The sequence below is a fragment of the Porites lutea genome, chromosome 5 (genome assembly GCF_958299795.1).
Source record: "Porites lutea chromosome 5, jaPorLute2.1, whole genome shotgun sequence".
Classification (NCBI taxonomy): domain Eukaryota; kingdom Metazoa; phylum Cnidaria; class Anthozoa; order Scleractinia; family Poritidae; genus Porites; species Porites lutea.
In genome coordinates, this window is record NC_133205.1 from 34,375,911 (window position 1) to 34,394,161 (window position 18,251).

Here is an 18,251-nt window from a genome sequence, read left to right on the forward strand (position 1 = left end):
AAAATGAGATTACGTTAATTGTTTCGTACATCTTAGTAGACAAGATGCCCCATGCATGTTCTACAAAAAGTCTATGAAGGTCTATACCAGGGGGGGGTAAGAGACGAGGTCTGGGACCGAGAAACGATGTTCTCACAACTTGCAAAGCGGTCACCCTGCGTGGTGGTCAGCGGATAATTGCACTTTTTCCCACAGTAAATATATTTTTAGACTTTTTAGGAGCAGGAAGCGAACAGGCAGGGGAAATCAGAAATGCTTAAAAAATTGAAAAAAATAATATCATGCATCTTCGTTTTTCTTGCATATCGTATTTGTCTTTCGGTACTGAAATTGCGGGGGAAACTAAAACGCAGCCGTGTTTAATAGATCTTAACCAACAACAACGCGCTTGATCGATTTATAGGTTACATCGTTTTTGCAAGGCAATGATAACTTGATGCTGATAAAAATTACTGGAGAAAGTGTCAAATTTATCGGAAGCAAGTATATTCAGACAGCTTTATCTCTACATATCATAACTGAATAAACATCCACACTTCATAACATTTCACTTCGTTTATTACGATCAGTCAACACCTTGAATCCAACGTTAAAATTCAAAACGATCCTAATAAACAAATCACAACTACTACTGAAAGCTCTGTACCTTAAAGCGACTTTAACTTCCCTAAGGTTTGCAGCAAAACACTGCTCGATAGCTCAACTCTTCGGCGATTCTTATCAGCTATACCGAGCTATGTTGCATATTCCAAACTCTGCGAAGGGAAATTGTTTAACAGAAAAAGAAAACCACACACTATGTCTGAAAAGCGGCATAAAATCAATAAAATTGCGAATTACCAAAATATAATAGTGAGAAACAGTCCTGCCTTCGACCGCCATGTTTTTGTTTCTTCTCAAGACCCTTGATTAATGGTTTTTGACGTAATGCGCATGATCAGTACACAAATCCGCTGGCAAGAACCTTGCTGATCGCTTTGCAAGTTGTGAGAACATCGTTTGGATTTCATTTAAGAGAATGTATGGGAAGTAGCTTCCCCCCCCCTGGTCTATACGAAAGAAAGGATATAACGTTGGGGTGGAGAGTCCTGATAGAAAACGTTCCTTATAAGTACCCACCTTTCACCCCCCTCACCTTCTCTGACATCTATGTAAACGACAATATTATTGCATTTACATAGTAGCCTGCGTGCCAGGTGTCGAAAGGTGAGGGAAAAGAGACAGGGAATTGGAGAAAGAATGAAAGGAACTATCCCTTTTCCCCTTCGCCCTTCCCCTCCCCTTCCCTCCCATCTTTTGCGTCTCAGATTGCTACTGGCTGCTACACAGCAATCTTTTCTCCGGATACAAGAAACAACCTTACGGTGGTAAAACTAAGGCTATATTCACTATATATCGGATAGCTTTTGCGCCGGCACGAAAACCATACCGGACAGGACATCTGTTCACACTTGCGAACGGTGATTTCGGCGCGATTTCTGTAACGGAGCGAAGCTGCGCCGCGCGGCGCCGATCTCCGGTTTAGTGCGAACACAGCCTAGTATTAAAGTAAACTTATAAAGTGGTAAAAATTGTTTTGTTAATTTCCCTATACTTCTCTATACACTACTATACCATAGTCTCCTATGTAGTCCAGAGATATTTGAAATGTTTTAAGTATCAGTCTTTTGGGATCAAATTCCTCGACGATTCTGCGTGTGGTCATGTAATTAGGCTACGCTTGGCGCAGGAAGCTTTTAATACCAGCTATATGAGCGGTCATTTGGGTTCTCCCATGGTTCGTAGCCCCAGAACCATGCGTAATCAGACATGCCTTCGGGAAAGTATACATACTCTTCTTCTTCACGAGCATTGCGTTCCCATTGATCTTGTCTGTTTTGTTGTATATCTTCCAAACGCTTTATCTCCTTACACACCCTGCACTTCTGTTCTCCTTTTCTCAGCTGCGTTTTACTGAACTCTTCATGCGGAAACTGTCGATGGCAGCACGTACATACAGTGTTAGCTGCCGGAAAATCTAGTGTTCCTTTATCAGGGATGATGTCAAGGGGGAGGTACGCATTTGTTTCATATTCATCGAAAGATCTTTCTGTTTTGCCTCGGTACAGGTCAACATACTTATCGGATGCCACTCGAAGACGGGCCTGCTCTCCACCGTTGACATCCTTCATCTTGTTGTACAATCTGAACATGGCCATTGTATCCACAACGCAGTACTGGATGAGCTCATCCGTCAGTGGCCTTTTCGTCCACAGTTCATCATCCTCCTTTAACAACTCTTTTCCCTTATCCTTTATTTTAACCAACTTTTCGTCTTGGAGGTACAATTCAATGCAACGACCAAACCCATATATCCTCTCTATTTCATCTGTTCGCTGACTACGACGATTGCGATCACGACCTCTACGTTTATCCTTGGAGGGAGACTGCGCAGTGTTAGTTGTGGAAGCTGACGGGTTTTCACGGCGATAGATGACTTCAAGCAGCTGCACGTCCAAGACTCCGCTCAATTTTACCTTAAACTGATGCCAAAGCGCGTCGGAATCTTGTCGACAATCAAACATCAACTTCTTACGAGATTCGTCTTCAAGGATTTCGCCAAGTCCACTGCTGAATGTGGCTTGTCCTAATTTCTGCACATCAAATATGTAGACTTTCTCCTCAGTTGCCGCTGTGATGATGGTAAGGGCTCCCTCTCTGCTCAAAGAATTTCCTTCACAATCAACGGCTAAAAGAGCGATCCGTTCCGCTATTTTCTGTTTGATCTCAGAGATAGCATCCTGTAGACCAGTGTCACTATCGACGAACCTGTAATCATAATTAGTTGTGTTTTCGCAAGCCATTTTGAACGACAATCATGTGAGCGAAACTTCTTTTCACGATTTGTCACTCTCATCGAGGACTGAGTAACTTTGGCGGTTCCAAGAACTCTCCACCACCCACTTCCGCTTTTCCACGTAAAGATACAACCAAGGTTAAATTAGACATCATGGCATCCGAGGAGGCTTAGCTCTCTACGATAGGAGTTTATCACATCTAAGAAATCCGCGTGTTTTTGTAACCCCCCGCTCCAGCTAACGGGAAGTTCGATTGCAGTTAGGCCCAACCTACATGGACAAAAGTTGTCATGGATGGGTAGAAGAGCTACTCCAGGCGAGCAAACCTTTCATAATTTCTTTGCAAAACGTGGCAAACTTTTAAAATGAAAAACAAAAAGCTGACTAGGCTAGAAGGGTAACCCTCTACGCCGGGTCACCCTTTTGCGGTGGTAGGGTCACCCTCCCAGCCGAGAAACTTTTCTCCATATAAAAGGCGATAAGCAGGATAATGATACCTATCTTGCGGGCAGTCCTTTAGAAATGTACCCTGAACCATGGGGTAAATCAGACTAAAATCACTCAAATAATCACAAACTCTGCACGGTTTTGTTATATTTTTCAAAACAAAAGTCGAAACGACAGTTTCAGGAGTTGATACCCTGCATTTCACGCAATGTACCTCCTCAAAGTAGCTACTTCTATTGTCTGCTGAAATGATACGTTAATGAAGCATATTTGCAAATCCGAAAACTTTGACATTCTAATTGTGCAGTGACCATTTAGCTGGGAGATCAAACCGTAAGAAAAACAGCAAGCCACACTAAGCTGATTACCGTAAAAGCTTGCCGTTTTTTTAAAAGCCTCTGTACAGCCACCCTCTCCCCTTAGGGATAAAAAAATTTCCAGAGGGGTGGGGCCGGCTGTACGCAGGCTATTTTCTTTTTAAATGGCACTCGCCCCGGTTGTTCAAACGTTGGATAGCGCCATCCACCAGATAAACCACTATAGAGAAACCATCCAGTAGATCGCGATATCCGGCTTTCGAACAACTGGGCCCCTATTGGATTTCGCTCCCCGGGGAATAACATTCCAGATATTAAACAATTATTGGATGAGGTTTTAGTGATATCCGGAATAATCAAGGTCGAGGCAAGTGTTATCAGCCGAGCCGAAGGCCGAGGCTGATAACACTTATCGAGACCTTGATTATTTAGGATATCACAAAAACCGAATCTAATAATTGTTTAATTATACATTGTTTTGAAGAAAACAACGACAAACACACCGTCGCTGATTTGATACAATTGTTATTGGAAATAAAAATTAGCGCGCACAACCTACAGATTAGTCAGTTATCTGCTAGCAGAAAACTAACTTATCTGTAGGTTGCGTTGATTTCCATAATTAGCTGTAGGCTCTTGGCCAATGAGAAGACAGATAATGAGTACAATGTATAATAAAAGAGAGTATAAGCTTCACGTTTACGGCAAACGTCAAGTTGAGAATTTCTCAAAATGGAAAATGAGCAGATAAAAACAGCTCAAAAAATTCTTATGGATAAGAAATTGCGTGAAACTACTACTTTATGTGTAGAAATAATGAACAGTAAACTTCAAGTAAAGGGAAGACTTGGTCACGTGGTACAAATTCTGGTTTGCCGTTTTACGTAAACGTGATGCTTAACCTCTCTATAATCCAAGTGTTTCGCACAGAAACTCTTAGCGTACATGAAATTTTAAGAACCACGCCATAGCATCTCGGACACTATCAAATCACTCACTACAAAGTTCCAAGAATAACGACTGACGCTACTTAAATTAACGTTCAGCAGCTTTCTCCCTCTGATTACCTTGGAGGATCATCACCCTTTACGCAGACTGGTATCAAATGATGGTTTCATTAAATGAAACACAAATGTCCACGCTGCGAAATTCTCCCTAGAAGCTTAAAGGGCATTGGTGGCATCAAATCCAAATTCGTTGAGGACAACGGGGGAACAACGCTGCGAATTTTCGTTTGAAACATTCCGTCCGGGAAAACAGGACCACCTTTTCAGATGGGCCGTTTCTCCCGGAAATTAGGGAACTTACGCAACGACGGCGGCGAAAACAACGAGAACGGCAAAAATGCAATAGGTTTGGATTAACAAAACAACAACTTTGCACGTGCATCATGCTTTTTATACATTTTTTTACCGTCGTTGCACGACTACAACGTGAAACTTCCTAATTTCACGTTTTGTCGGACAACACCTTTCTTTTTCTTTCCCTGAACTTTGATGCAATAGCTTTAGGATTCAACTCCAAAAAATTTGCCAACATTTGACGAATGATACGAGATGGTATAAGCGCGAAAAAGTTTGAGGCAGCGCGCGCAAATTCACTTTTTAAGTGACGTTTTCGTAGGCGTTGCCGTCGTTGTTGCTTGAGCTCCCTAATTTCCCACTTCCGGAAAAGACTCGAAAAGTCGAATTCCATTTACTTTCCCACCAAAATCTCCGCAAACGTTTTGTAAATGGTGAACCATCCATGTATTTGCGCCTTGCACGCTATACCTCTCTACCTCTAGACATTAAACATTTTTTCCAGGACAAACCCTCCAAGAAAAGCTAGAGTCGCGGCCGCCGCTAGCAGCAGACCGACTAATTATTCTGAATTTACAAACAGGAGACGCTGATCAAAGCTTCAATTGAGCCACTTTAACAGAAGATTTTTCTTTCTTTTTCTTCACTTGCTTCTTTGCTTTAACTTGATCTCTAACCTCGTCTTGAAGACGAGAGAAGAACGTCGTGGAGGATTTCACAGATTTGTCATTTCCGTCGTCTTTTAACACAGACAGATTTTTCGAGTTTTTTTGTTCCTTCTCCAACTTTTCAAACGCTGCTTTTTTCGAATACTTGTTTCCCAGACCCGGATTAAGCTTCTCGACCAGCTTTCTTCGTTTTGTTTTTTCCACAGCTCGTTCGTGCTGTCTCCGTTTCTTTGCTCGTCGTTCTCGTTTTCTATCAGTATCCGTCAGCTCTGTTTTTCCTTTCTGTTCATTTTTCTTCTCATGAACTTCCTCAGGAGCTAGCATCATGGCATCGCTAACAGACACTGGCGCCACTTCCTCCACCGATATGACTGGAACATTGCTCACAACTTTGAGTTCTGGTTTGGGCTGAAACGTTAAGTAAGAGTTTTGTAAAGACTGATATCTACTACATATAAATTAAAAAACTCAAATGAGAATTACCAAGAGAGGATAAAGCGTAAGAGAATTAATCCCCCATATGGGCCCTCTACCCACCGTGACCCTCCAAAGTTATTTTTGGAACGCATCGGTTTTCCTGCGAATTAGCATCGACGACGGCGACGGCAACGAAAACGTCAATTTAAAAATGAATTCACGTTTTTCCAAATATTGTCGCGTTTATTCCAATTCGCTGAAAATGTCAAATATGGGCGAATTTCTCAGGAGTTAATTTCTTGGGGACCGAAACTCGAGTTTAGAAAGAGAAAGAAAAATTCGTCGTCGTTTTTCACGTCGTAGTCGTGCAGGGACGGCAAAGAAATGTACAAGTAAGGTGTGATGCACGTGCAGAGCTGTTGCTTTATTGCTTTTTGACGGCCTCGTTGCCGTCACCGTCGTCGATGCTAAAGCTCCCTTTTGCCTCGCGCCTTGCGTGGAAGTTTCGTGGAGGAGCGAAAGCACAAAAACATGTGGGAAGTGCGGGAGTTGCGATTAATCCTCTATTGGAATTACTCATGCAACGCTTCCATGCATGGCTGCTAATCATTACCACCAAAAAAAATCGTTGACTTGTCCCTGACCTTAAGCAATTTTTACGGGCATAGCGTTTCACGGAATTTGATGTTCCACGAGAAAATTAGAACATCTAAATCTATCAACTACAGATTTTTTCTGGATAAGGATGCGCTTTAGGTACTAACTCATGGGCCATTTATACGAGAAAAAAAACACGCGTCTCAAACAATTAAGGCGCAAACTACCTGCACCAATTGTGCGAGCATATCACCTGCGTCTTAGCTAAGTTACATCTAAGTTATCAATCGATAGTCCGCTTTGACGTCATACTGCAACACGATTGGCAAATCGAACAATGCCTTCTCCATATGAAGGGTTTTCTTTGGCGGGAAAACGAAGAGCCCATGTTTTGATCTTTTCATCCATTGGCTGATAAAACAATCAAGGTCATACGAAAATCGCTCTATACCAGAACTTCTCTTCTTATTAAAAACGCGTCTTCTGTGAAAAAGACGCGTCTTATTTTACCTCGTACAAATTACCCTTATATAAGGACTTGTGGAGCAAACGCGCAGTGAAATCCCCTTACTTTTCACTAACTAGAATCGGCATGAACTAGAGTTTTCTATAAAATTTAAAAAAAAAAAAGCTGACTTCAGTTTCCTTGACCTTGGAGAAACTGTTTCCCGGCCTGCCTTCCCTGGCCGTGGCAGCAGAGGCAGGTCAGCAATACGCATGTAAATACACTTATGACGACACACATCCCTTACCGGTTTTGGTGTAAAATGGAAGTTTGAAAGCGCATCTAGTTTTGTGAACAATTTACTCATCAACGCTTTGATCTCAGTATGTTCTTCATTTTCTTTTTCTTCGGCCTCTTCCTGTAAAAGTAAAGATTAAAAGATTACTTCTCATTTGGCAGTAGGCAAGTTCACGGCAAGGTACTAGAAGTAAGCTTTTAAAGAAACTGTGTCACAAAATTAATAAGAAAAGTTTGTTGTTTGAATCGTTTGATATCAAATGCTTTGAGAGAGATAATTTACGTAATTTAGCGAATAAAGACGAATTATTGGCGATATTAACCCACTGAAGTAGACAGCTATGACACGGATGTTGCACGAGACGATTCGCAACGACGATTTTTAGCGCAACACAGCGTTGCAACATTGTTGCGACATTGTTTCGAATGGTTACAACATTGCTCCAACATTGCCATGCTGAGTTGCGCTAAAAATCGTCGTTGCGAATCGTCCCTTGCAATATCACCTTTAAGTAAGAAGAAGAGGATGTGAAAAGTGAATTTGTGATCGTTCAAACTTCATTGCGAATAAATTTACGTGGAAAGGCTATTACTTATCTTACCTGTGTTTGTTTGAGGTATTCCTGCTCGTAAATTTGACTGAGGCTTAATTTACTTTTTTCTTGGTCCAGTGGTATCTTTTTCTTGTACTCAAATGGTTCTGTTACTGGCTTTACTTTCCGTTCGACATCATCCCATGCCTGAAGGTAAAAGTCACTCTATTAGAAAACAATTTCCTCCTTCTGCTTAACTTACCAATTGCTCAAATGCCAAAATGGTGATAATCCTATTTCCTGTTCAGCTTATCCCGCTAGTTTACAGACATTGCACTCAAATAAGAAACAAAACAGGATCAAAAACCCTAAACTGCGAGCAGTCTCCCTTTTTCTTCAGTTGGTCAGGGGAGTACACGCGCGCGCACGAGAGCGTCCAGCGGCGAAGCCGTGAGACGAGGGAAACGAGGGCTCGCACGTTTCGCTCACAGCCTAAGAAAAAACGAGAGACTGCTCATGGTCTATAAAGACCCCAACTGGAAGGAGGCAACCAGTTGGTTATTTACAACCGCGGCCGAGGATTTGAATTCGGGACAAGAAAGAACAATTCCATCAAGTCAAGGTCTAGAGTGCGACTCGAATCCGGCAACGCCGGCCGATTGCGAGTTCGACGCGCTGACCAATCGGCAACGCTGCCTACTAAACCACCAATGATAAATAATTGAAAATTTAAACTCAAAAATAAAGGAACAGAAATTTTGTACTGTTGAGGGTACCGGCTCCACAATAAAAGCGGATTAAGTGGTTTTTGGATTGAAAGGTTGAAAGTTTTACTTTCAAGTCCAAAACGCTTTCTGAATAATGAATCAAAACTGTATTAACTTACTGACTTGGAGAAGTTTTAAATAAGGGAAAAACAAACTGAAGTAAGCCTTTCGAGACTGCACAACGCAGTTCATTTGTGTGTTCACTGGATCACTAGAGTTCTCAGTAGCTCAGTGGCTAGAGAGTAAAACCATACATGTATTGAAGAGGAGGCCATGTCACTGTGGGTACTTTACTATTGTATTTGTGATTGTTCTCATCGTTGTTGTAGTTCTGAACCAACTTCATGTGATTTATCACCATTCCATCTGTCTTATGTCACTGTTTCAAGACCATCATGTCGCTTGTCAGAACTTAACCCTAACAAGGCCTCATTAGTTCTGTTTTTAGTTACCCTACGATAATTACACAATGACTAGACAATATGATTTGCAGTAGAGATCAGTATTACAAACCTCATCTTTAATTCTTTGCTTAACGATATCCTCAAGGTTTTGAGTTGTTTCTTCTGTTATATCTGGAGCTGTGGCAGATATGATAAATAGCTACTTGATAAGAAATTAAGTTCTCCCACGATGAATGCCATTAATGCACCTATCAATGTTAACCTAAGGGGGGGAAGGCTGGGGATTTGAACTCGAAGCATTTTTTGGGTCAAATACCCTACCCCTGGGACATCATATTTGGTCAAAACACCCCTCCAACTAAGTCAAAAGGTCAGACTTGTTTCACTGAAAGTAGCAACATTGTCTTTGAAATGCTGCTGGTATTATAAACAGGCTCACCAGTTTTGTCAACTTACTTTTATAGAAGTTCAACAGAATGCATATCTTTCTGATCGTCAAGCAGGAAGACCTTTAAAACTGCATGTATCGAGTGATTTTTTGCATTTTCATATAGCCATTTCAGGTTGCTGCATTGTGAACTTTAATAACTGTGAACCCAGTGGTAGAGTTTTGTTTTTCACAGCCTTTCAGCTGTTCATTTTGCAGATTTTTTTGACGGCCATCACTCAAATGGATGTATTTATTTGAATAAGAATAGAGAGGATGGAAACAGATACCTCATCACCAACCTCATCCCCAGGGTCTTCTCGTTTTTCATAAGATTTACCTTCGCTATCTTGCACAAGTGTATAAAAATACCGCTTTACGGTCAAGTCACCCGAAAGTCATGTCGCCCGAAACCAGAGTCATGTTCATAGCAACAAACAACGAACAACGCTGAAATGAACAGCAATGTTCACAAGAAAAAATAACGGATTCCCATTTTTGGATATTTTAGGGTATTTAAAGAATACCCATAAAAATCCCAAATTTGGCAAAGTGAGACAAGTCCCAACCAGGGAATTCCCAACCAAGTTCCCTGATTGGGACTTGTCTCACTCTTCCAAATTTGGGATTTTTGTGGGTATTCTTTAAAATATCGGTACCCTAAAATATCCAAAAATGGGAATCTGTTATTTTTTCCTGTGGTTGGAGTCTTTTTTTAACTTCATATTTGCATAGGTTAGCGAGTGAACATTTTACGAGTTTATTCCTTGCGATTTACTTAAGATGTTATGGTATATAGAAGTGAATGACCAGCGATACTTTTCTTCAAGTTTATACACTCAATAAAATTGCGGGCGACATAATTACTAGAATCTTTACTGTAGAATGAACGGCTTAGTTCATAGCAACGAACAACGAACAACACTGAAATGAACAGTAATATTGGAGTCTTTGTTTAACTTTATATTTGCATAGGTTAGCGAGTCAACATTTTACAAGTTTATTCCTTGCGATTTACTTAAGATGTTACTTTTCTTCAAGTTTATACACTCGATAAAATTGCGGGCGACATGACTTAGGATTTCGGGCGACATGACTATGTATTTCGGGCGATATGACTCTGGTTCCGGGCGATATGACTTCGGGAGAGATAACTTTCGGGCGACTTGACCGGTTACCAAAATACCCACAGATCCTTCGGGAACAATGCCGCCATCTCTAGTTACCAATCCACCGGGTAATAGAACAGGTAACTGACTTGTAACCAGGTCTTTTACAGCTTTCAATCCAAGATGGCATCCATGATTGGAGGAAATTCAAATATCCCCACCTTCAGGACTTCGCAATAATCAAAAGTCCCCACCAAGTGCTGGCTTCCTTTGCCAAATCCCTTGCCTTCGCTCAGCCTTCCGCCTCCAGATTAACATTAGAGACCTTAAAATACACCGTTTCCATGTACAGCTATGGGTAAATTAGCAGTAGACGTAACCGTAAATACAGGTAGATTGCCTCTTACCCAGGAGAAACGGGTAGGCTACCGGGTAGAATGGTTATGCCGTTATCACCTCTGGGAAATAATGGTTGCCTTTTAGAAAACTACGAGGTAAACATGTTCGCCTACCCATACCCATAGGCTGAAATGATGTATCTTAAGGTCACTATTGATAAGGTGCATTAGTGCTACACAAAACTTTTCAGTCTGAACACAAGAGTGGTGAAAATGGGGGAAGGAGGGGTGGGTGCAGTGCAGTGTAGCCATCATTTTTGGTTTTGAAAGCAGAGGAATGCAGACAAGGCAAAGAGCTAACGTGAATCAACACAATTCAAGCAAATTCTAGCACATGTGTCCCCAACACCTCCCCTCCTCAGAAATGCTTGAAACGCAGGCCATGAGCTCAGATCGTAAAGAAAAATAATAGTGCCTGTTAACAATAATGTGGATGGACATTAATTTCAAAGCAACTTGTTCAAGTTGTCAAAATGATATCCTTTCCTAATACTGTAAATATCAATAATCTTGTTCAAATTACCAAAAAATACCATTTTGGGCTTCATCTCTAATCAAATATTCAGAGAGAATACTACTCACAGTGTAGGTCATTTTCAGCATTTTTATGCCAAATACATTGCAAAAAATAACATTCAACTGCTATTATTTTTTTAAACAATTTCAAGTAACAACCTCTTTAAACACGCTGAAAGGGAACCTTAATGGAATTTTAGACAGTGGTGGTTTTTAAATGCCCATACATGTATTTCGCTAAACTGTTTTTAACCCACTTGGTTCTAAAACATACTTTTGTTGTACTTTCAGGTCAATAACACATTTTTACAAATAGAAATCTGAGGTTACCAGTGACAGTAGTGTGATCAAAGCTGATATCTTCTTCAAGCAAGCTGTTTATTGGTCGCACCTTTCCACCTGCTTCACCAGACATCTGCCATGGTTTTTCAGCTAAATTGGCTTTTTCTAGCTTCTCAATTTTCTGTTTTAGCTGAGGAAAAGTAGGTGTAATGTTAAAAGCACAAAAATGACAAAGCTGGTCCATACAAAAGACAATAATATTGTTTTAATTAAAATCAGTATGTTTATACTTTCACTGTTTTAGTGCTACCCTACATTAATAATATTAAAGCTGTATGTTCTAGCTATATCAAACTTTTTCCCTTTCCTATAAGATTTGTGCTAAAAATTGGACTGCTCTTATACCATGATAAAATTACACCTTATTTCTTCCAACCTAAAAATTCATCTTTCAGTTGAAACCCATTTCTCACAGTGATGTTTTATTTGGAAGAATAAAAGCTGTTTTCAGATTAAAACATTCATCACCCAAATTAGCTTGGTGGGGAATTCCTTGGTTCATGACATGAATGGGTCTCCTAAGGACAAACTATCAGTGATCACATAGAGGTGTGCCTTAAATATATTGCAAGTATTGTCTGATAGACAGCTAGACTCTCCCTTCAATATGCCTTGTGTATGCTTGGGAATCAAACAGAGAATTTAGAATTAGATCAGGAGTAACTAAACACTTCAAATTTCAAAGCACCCCATCTATTATGGTTAGTCATGTGACCTTCTCAGTGACAAATGTTTCATTGAGAAAATTCAAAATTATTTTGACACCCTACCTTTCCTTGCTTCTTTTCAAAATTAGAAAACACTTTGGATTTTTCATCATCATCGTCACCATCATCATCATCATCATCTTCCACTTCATTTTCATCACTGCTATCTTGGTGGTTTTCCTCATTTTCTTCATCATCTTCACTTTCCATCTCCTCACCAACTTCATCTTCTTCCTCAAAATCATTTGAATCACTTCCTGCCTTTTCCAATGTTTCTCCATCAGGGGGATCAAAGAAATCAGCATATTTAATTTCTCTTGCAGTCTTCCTCTTTTGCTTGTCTTTCTTTGTTATCTTTCTTTCCCTACCGACAAAACAAGACAGGAAAAACAGAGACAGACTGAAAAAGGAATTCACCTCTGCGGCATTCTGCTGCAATGGACATACTTTGAAGTGGATTGCCCATGAAAATTGATAAAATAGTCACTGACAGTGGGTTGTTACAATCAGTTGAGGCTGAAATCCATGTATTTAAGAAATGGTAAATGTGCAGCATGCAACCATCAAGATATTGAGGCATGTAGGAGGTTGCTAAACATGAAAAAAAGCATAAGAGTCAGTCAAGGCATGGCCAGGAGCAACTCTAGCTTCTTGAGTATTAGCGAACCTTCCAATTTCTTCCACAACTCTGTGGTTGCACAGCTGCAATTTTAACCATTTCTTTCATAACAAAATCAAAAGAGATCAACTTTAAATTTTGCCCACAGATAACAGAGGAATGACATGAGGGTTGTCATTTGCACACACTATGGCTTCTGTAGATCATTCTTTGGAAAGCATTTCCCTTCAAAAAAAAATTTTTTCTCTTAATAAGTAGTTCTCCATCTCAAAATGGATTGTAAAACCTTTTCATGTAATCTTGAACGGTTTTTGCATACTTTCTTTCTTAAGACAAAACCCCTCCCAAACTATGAGGTAAAAACAAAATATAGTCACATGGAAAGTGATGCATACCGTTTCGAGCTTTTGTATACTACTTCTTATTTCCTAGGATTTTACAAAAAGAAATTTATCTATTGGGAGTGAAAGGGTTAAGCAACAACCAAGTCTTAGTATTTAGGGTAATGGCCTTGGAGAAGGTCCATCTGTGTGTAGAAATGCACCTTCCAAGAAGCCTCTCCGTTGCATCCAGTGCCTTGTCCCAGTCATCATCTTCCTCATCCTCAACATCACTACCATCAATGTCAACAAAATAATCAACAAGCTCACTTTCATTCTCATCACTATCATCTTCGTCATCATTTTCTGTTTGGTTCTTCTTTTTATGTGCTCTTTCAAATTTTCTGTCTTCTTTGTCTAAAAACTGAAGCATGTCTGAGAGTTTAAAGAACTTGTCATCGACTTGAGACTTTTTTGCAGAAGGTTTTTGTTTCCCTTTCTGTTTGCTTGCAGAGTTTACCTCTCTCCGATCATTGGTATTCTTGACATAATTATTATCTGTTTCCTCGTCACTATTTTCAAGACCAGATTTCTTTCCAGAACTGTAATCATCTGAATCACTTTCATTTCCATGTTCTACAAATCCATTTATATTATCACTAATGGTTTCACTTTCCATGTCTACAAGTTGATTTCCTTCAACAAGATCTTTACTCCTGGAGTAAGCTAAGCATAACGAAATCTTTTCAGCTTCTTGTTTTATAATCTGGATGTCTTTCTTTCCTAAGTGCAACAATGGAGTATTCTGCAGCTCAATTTCCTGCCAAATTTGCTCGATATCAAAATCATCTACCAAGAGTTCCTGCAATGGACACGTGCTTGCAAGAGAACGGCTAGTATTCGGCTCATCTTTCTTGCAAAAATCAAAAATGTCCTTCACTGTTGCTTTAGTATCTTTCTCAAGAGAAGAAGGAGGTTTAAGATACGTTTCTGGATATTCTGAAGTGCGTTCGAAGCGTGAAAGTAAAGTCACAAGGGAAGCCAACCCGTTGTTGTCGTCCGCCATGTTGGCTTGAAATAACTTATGCCAGTGCCAGTCTTTTTTGAGTGATTTTGTCCGTGAAAGAACTGGGGCGAACCTGTCATTTTCATTTTCCAAATGGCGGATGCAGATTCCGACGGCCAAGATTCATCATTTTTAGCGCAGAAGAATCTGAGGAAAGAAGTATCAAAGGGAAAAAGAAGAGGTATAGACCATTTCTTAGGCTTATTTACTTGTTAACTAGTCACATTTCGGGCTAGAAGCTCATCTTACTGACTTAAAAATTCGCCATTGTGTGTTACTAACTCGCTTACATTTGCTGGTGCCGTCGCACACCCTTTGGGCCTTCGATTTAAATAGAGGGGGAAATTAAAAACTTTGATCGATACCTTAAGGCCATAGGTGAACATTAGTTTGTCATTTATCTTCTACTTTTCGACATTACATAGCTTAGTGTAGAGTAGTTTATTTTTTTAAACGAATTATAAGAATGAAATCTTGTAAACCAACGTGCATGTATTCATACCGGAAGGCAAGCGGCTACCGATAGTTTCAAATATTAGCTTATAGCTTTCTTACAATTCTATTGATTTTTTCATTCAAGAAGATCAGAATTTTCTACGGTCTTAGAGGAGACATAGTTTTGGTAGTCATTTTTTTCAGGATAGAAAAAAAAATTGAAAACCAATGAAGTACTTAGCGTTTGCATGCACAGCTTCTTGGTCGCGAAGAGAGATTTCATTTGATTAAGCGGGGAAATCAAACATTTTGTGGCTAGACACCTGAACGTTTTCTCGAGAACCTCCACTAAGTTTGATAATTTTGATCGTAACATAGACTGCAAGTATTGTATGTCTGTTAAGGTGAGCTACATTCTCCAAAGAGGTTTTTGAATACATGCTGGTGTTGGCCTACGAAGGTGGATTTCGTATAAAAATTTGAAAATCTTTAGATAAAAATTAAACTATCTTGAGTGTCTTTCTGTCGTAGGTAAGCATATATTAACACAGCTGGCTTGGTCGTAATAAAGTGATTACTTGAAGCATCTGGAGAAAATAATGGACAGCAGTGTCAGAAAAAATGAAGAGTTCTTTTATTTTTCTTCAAAAAAGGAACAAAACATAAAGAAAATTTCAAATCAAAGAGTGAAGTACTTCAAATGTCTAAGTTAGAACAGTGGGAAAAGAAAAATCTGTACTCTTTCTTGTCAGCACATTGCTAATTAGACAGGTGATATATTGGTGATTTAGCAAACATAACATTGAGCATATTGTGGCATTTATCATTATTATTAGCATCTACTTCCTAAACTTCTGTTTCCTCTCTAAGGCCATCCTCTGTTTTTTCTCCGTTTATTGTCGTCTGACCGACCCAAATTTTTGGCATTTTCAAAAAAAAAAGTAACAACATAGTTAAACCATTTTTCACTTGAAATAATTCTTTTAATCTGAAAAATGAGCATAGTAGCAGCATAGAGAAAAACAGGAAAAAAAATGGGACCATTTTTTATAGTGTAATGTGAAATATGTAAATGTTAACTTTTAATGTCATCCTGGTGTACCAGGGCTTCCTATTGTGAGACTTCTTGTGATTTTTTTTAGGTTTTTTTTTCAATCCGACAGACTGACCCAAATCAGGAAATACATTTGACGCTAAACGAAATGGCCTTACAAGCAGGCTGCTCAAAGCAGTCATCAGAGTATAATAAAGATTAGTTGTTGTAGCAAGAAAGAGGACCTAAAAGATTTCCTTACAGGGGCTATATCACACTATTTCCTATCTTTGTAAAAAGCTAAAATGTCTTTTGCATCAATTGAATTCCAGAACTAATGGTTCAGTTTTGTTATATGAGAGTATATTTAGGCATTGAAACCAATTCCTGTTGTCTGTTGCTACACAGAGAAAAAGATGGGCCAACTTTTTTTTTTCCTGGAAGACTTTTAGGGAACATGTCCTGCTTGATAGCACACCACAGGAGGAAGATTGAGCACTGAATAAGCTTACAATTTTGAGCAAAAAACGTTTTATTTTGGGGGAAAAAATGGCATGGCATTTAAAACCTTTTTGAAAAAAAGTCCATGTTGTATATATTTTTATCATTTTTGTGCTGCAAAGTTCCATTGCATTTTAAACTTGGACATTCTATGCCTCCTTCATAGAATTTTACCCACCAGGCTAAATTAATGTGAGGTCATCATTGAGAGAAGGTGATTTCAAAACTTGTTATTCAATCTGTTAATAACTATTCTTCCAAAAATAGTTTAAGGAGTCACTTTAGAGCTTTCCCTGAGCATACACTAACCCAGGGTAGTGTTTCAGGACCTTATTTGTTCAATATATTTCTTAACGATCTGGAGATTAAATTAGGGAACGAGACACTTGGTTTTAAATATGCTGATGACTGTACGATTATTGCTCCGGTATATGATGATATAGATCACTCTGCAGACTTAATAAATCAGTTTGTACGGTGGCCAGGCCAAAATAAAATGAATTCGAATTCTACAAAATGTAAAGAGCTTATTATGTATATAAAATGACATTCTGCCGAGGCCTACAATAGTATTTTAGGCATACCACAGACTAGTACATTAACCATTCTAGGTCTCATATTTCAGCCGAACTGCGAATTCAGCACTCACCTTAAAGAAAAGTTATGTAATAAATGCTTGTATGCTTGTATGTCATCAGATGCCTCCGAAAAGAAGGATGTAGCCTTGAAGCAGAAGTAGACCATTATTCTCTTCCATAGTTCTACCTAATATTACTTATGCTTTATCTGTGTATGGGGCCTCTGAAGCAGAGCTAACTATAATGCCGAAAAAGTGTTGTGCATGTGAAATTGTATAGAAATGATAGACATGGGAGATGAAAGCTACATTTGCTGTTGCAGGAAAAAATGTTGTAGAAGAAAAAAGTACAAAGAAGAGAGTCGTGAGTAAACCTGGGCATCCTGTTTTGGTCACAGGAGCAACTACTGAGCCAGCTTTCAATGGTGTGCCTGTGAATATGTCATCAGATGATAAGGAACTAGTCATGGAGTACTCAGGTAATTGAATTCTCATGGCTCCTTTGGAGCAAGAATTATTTTTAGAAATGGTGTGGCTTCCTATAAAAGTTTTTATGAAGACTGCTAAGGCAACCATTAGATTTCATTATCTGTCCCCTCTTCGATAAATATGATGCACGTAAAACACCGGTACAGGTTACTATGCTAGGGTAAAGTGAACACTTTAAAAAACACAACTTTTAAAAGTGGTGTTTCCACTAAACTGCTCAGAGGTACTTTTAGTGACAGTTGGATGTGCTTAAATGGTTCCCATTGAAGACCCCAAGTTCTATCCTAACTCTAGAAAGCAACAGAAGGTTGACTGTCTGCTATATTAGGGAGCTTAAGCAACAACAATGATGACAGCAACCAGAATGGCAAAAAAGGAATAGGTCTAGATTAGCAAAACAACAATTTTGCATGTACATCATGCTTTTTTGTACATCTTCTTTGCCATCGTTGCACAACCACGTCGTGAAACTGCCTAGTTTCATGTGGAGAACATGAACACAAGACAGGTATTTTCTCTTCCTTTTTTTAAACTTAGATGTAGTCTTTTAGAATTCAACTCCAGAAAAATTCACCAACATTTGTGAATTGAGCAACAACAACATAGAGCAACAGTGACAAATTTTGAAACACATAAGTCACTTTCTAAGAGACGTTTTTGCCACTGTTGTTGTCATCATTGC

The 18,251-nt window shown here is 39.3% G+C and overlaps 3 protein-coding genes across 4 annotated transcripts in view; 1 reads left to right on the forward strand and 2 right to left on the reverse strand.

The window, feature by feature from the left end:
- Window positions 1–1,594: 1,594 nt before the first annotated feature.
- LOC140938787 (uncharacterized) lies at window positions 1,595–2,846 on the reverse strand. The gene has a single exon (XM_073388315.1). The coding sequence runs from the start codon at window positions 2,841–2,843 to the stop codon at window positions 1,737–1,739; it is 1,107 nt and encodes a 368-aa protein (XP_073244416.1). The 5' UTR covers window positions 2,844–2,846; the 3' UTR covers window positions 1,595–1,736.
- A 2,560-nt stretch (window positions 2,847–5,406) lies between these two features.
- On the reverse strand, window positions 5,407–14,553 carry LOC140936643 (U3 small nucleolar ribonucleoprotein protein MPP10-like). Its single transcript, XM_073386137.1, has 7 exons — window positions 13,693–14,553; window positions 12,593–12,893; window positions 11,811–11,952; window positions 9,140–9,207; window positions 7,929–8,066; window positions 7,337–7,447; window positions 5,407–5,978 (listed from the first exon to the last, which is right to left on the reverse strand). The coding sequence occupies exons 1-7, from the start codon at window positions 14,532–14,534 to the stop codon at window positions 5,496–5,498; spliced, it is 2,085 nt and encodes a 694-aa protein (XP_073242238.1). The 5' UTR covers window positions 14,535–14,553; the 3' UTR covers window positions 5,407–5,495.
- Window positions 14,554–14,625: 72 nt separating this feature from the next.
- LOC140936642 (uncharacterized) overlaps window positions 14,626–18,251 on the forward strand; it is a 28,644-nt gene continuing 25,018 nt past the window's right edge. For both annotated transcript variants that reach the window (XM_073386135.1, XM_073386136.1), the window contains exons 1-2: window positions 14,626–14,715; window positions 17,404–17,559. In XM_073386135.1, the coding sequence (XP_073242236.1) occupies window positions 14,628–14,715; window positions 17,404–17,559 (244 nt within the window). In that variant the 5' untranslated portion in view covers window positions 14,626–14,627. The remainder of the gene's footprint in view (window positions 14,716–17,403; window positions 17,560–18,251) is intronic.

Bases quoted from the DNA above. Each gene is read 5' to 3' on its own strand.
- LOC140938787 (XM_073388315.1), bottom strand. From the start codon at position 2,843: ATGGCTTGCGAAAACACAACTAATTATGATTACAGGTTCGTCGATAGT.
- LOC140936643 (XM_073386137.1), bottom strand. From the start codon at position 14,534: ATGGCGGACGACAACAACGGGTTGGCTTCCCTTGTGACTTTACTTTCA. The intron at 12,894-13,692 runs GTGCATTTCTAC...TTTTGTCGGTAG, and splicing joins ACGGAGAGGCTTCTTGGAAG to GGAAAGAAAGATAACAAAGA. The intron at 5,979-7,336 runs GTAAGGGATGTG...TTAACGTTTCAG, and splicing joins TCCATTTTACACCAAAACCG to CCCAAACCAGAACTCAAAGT.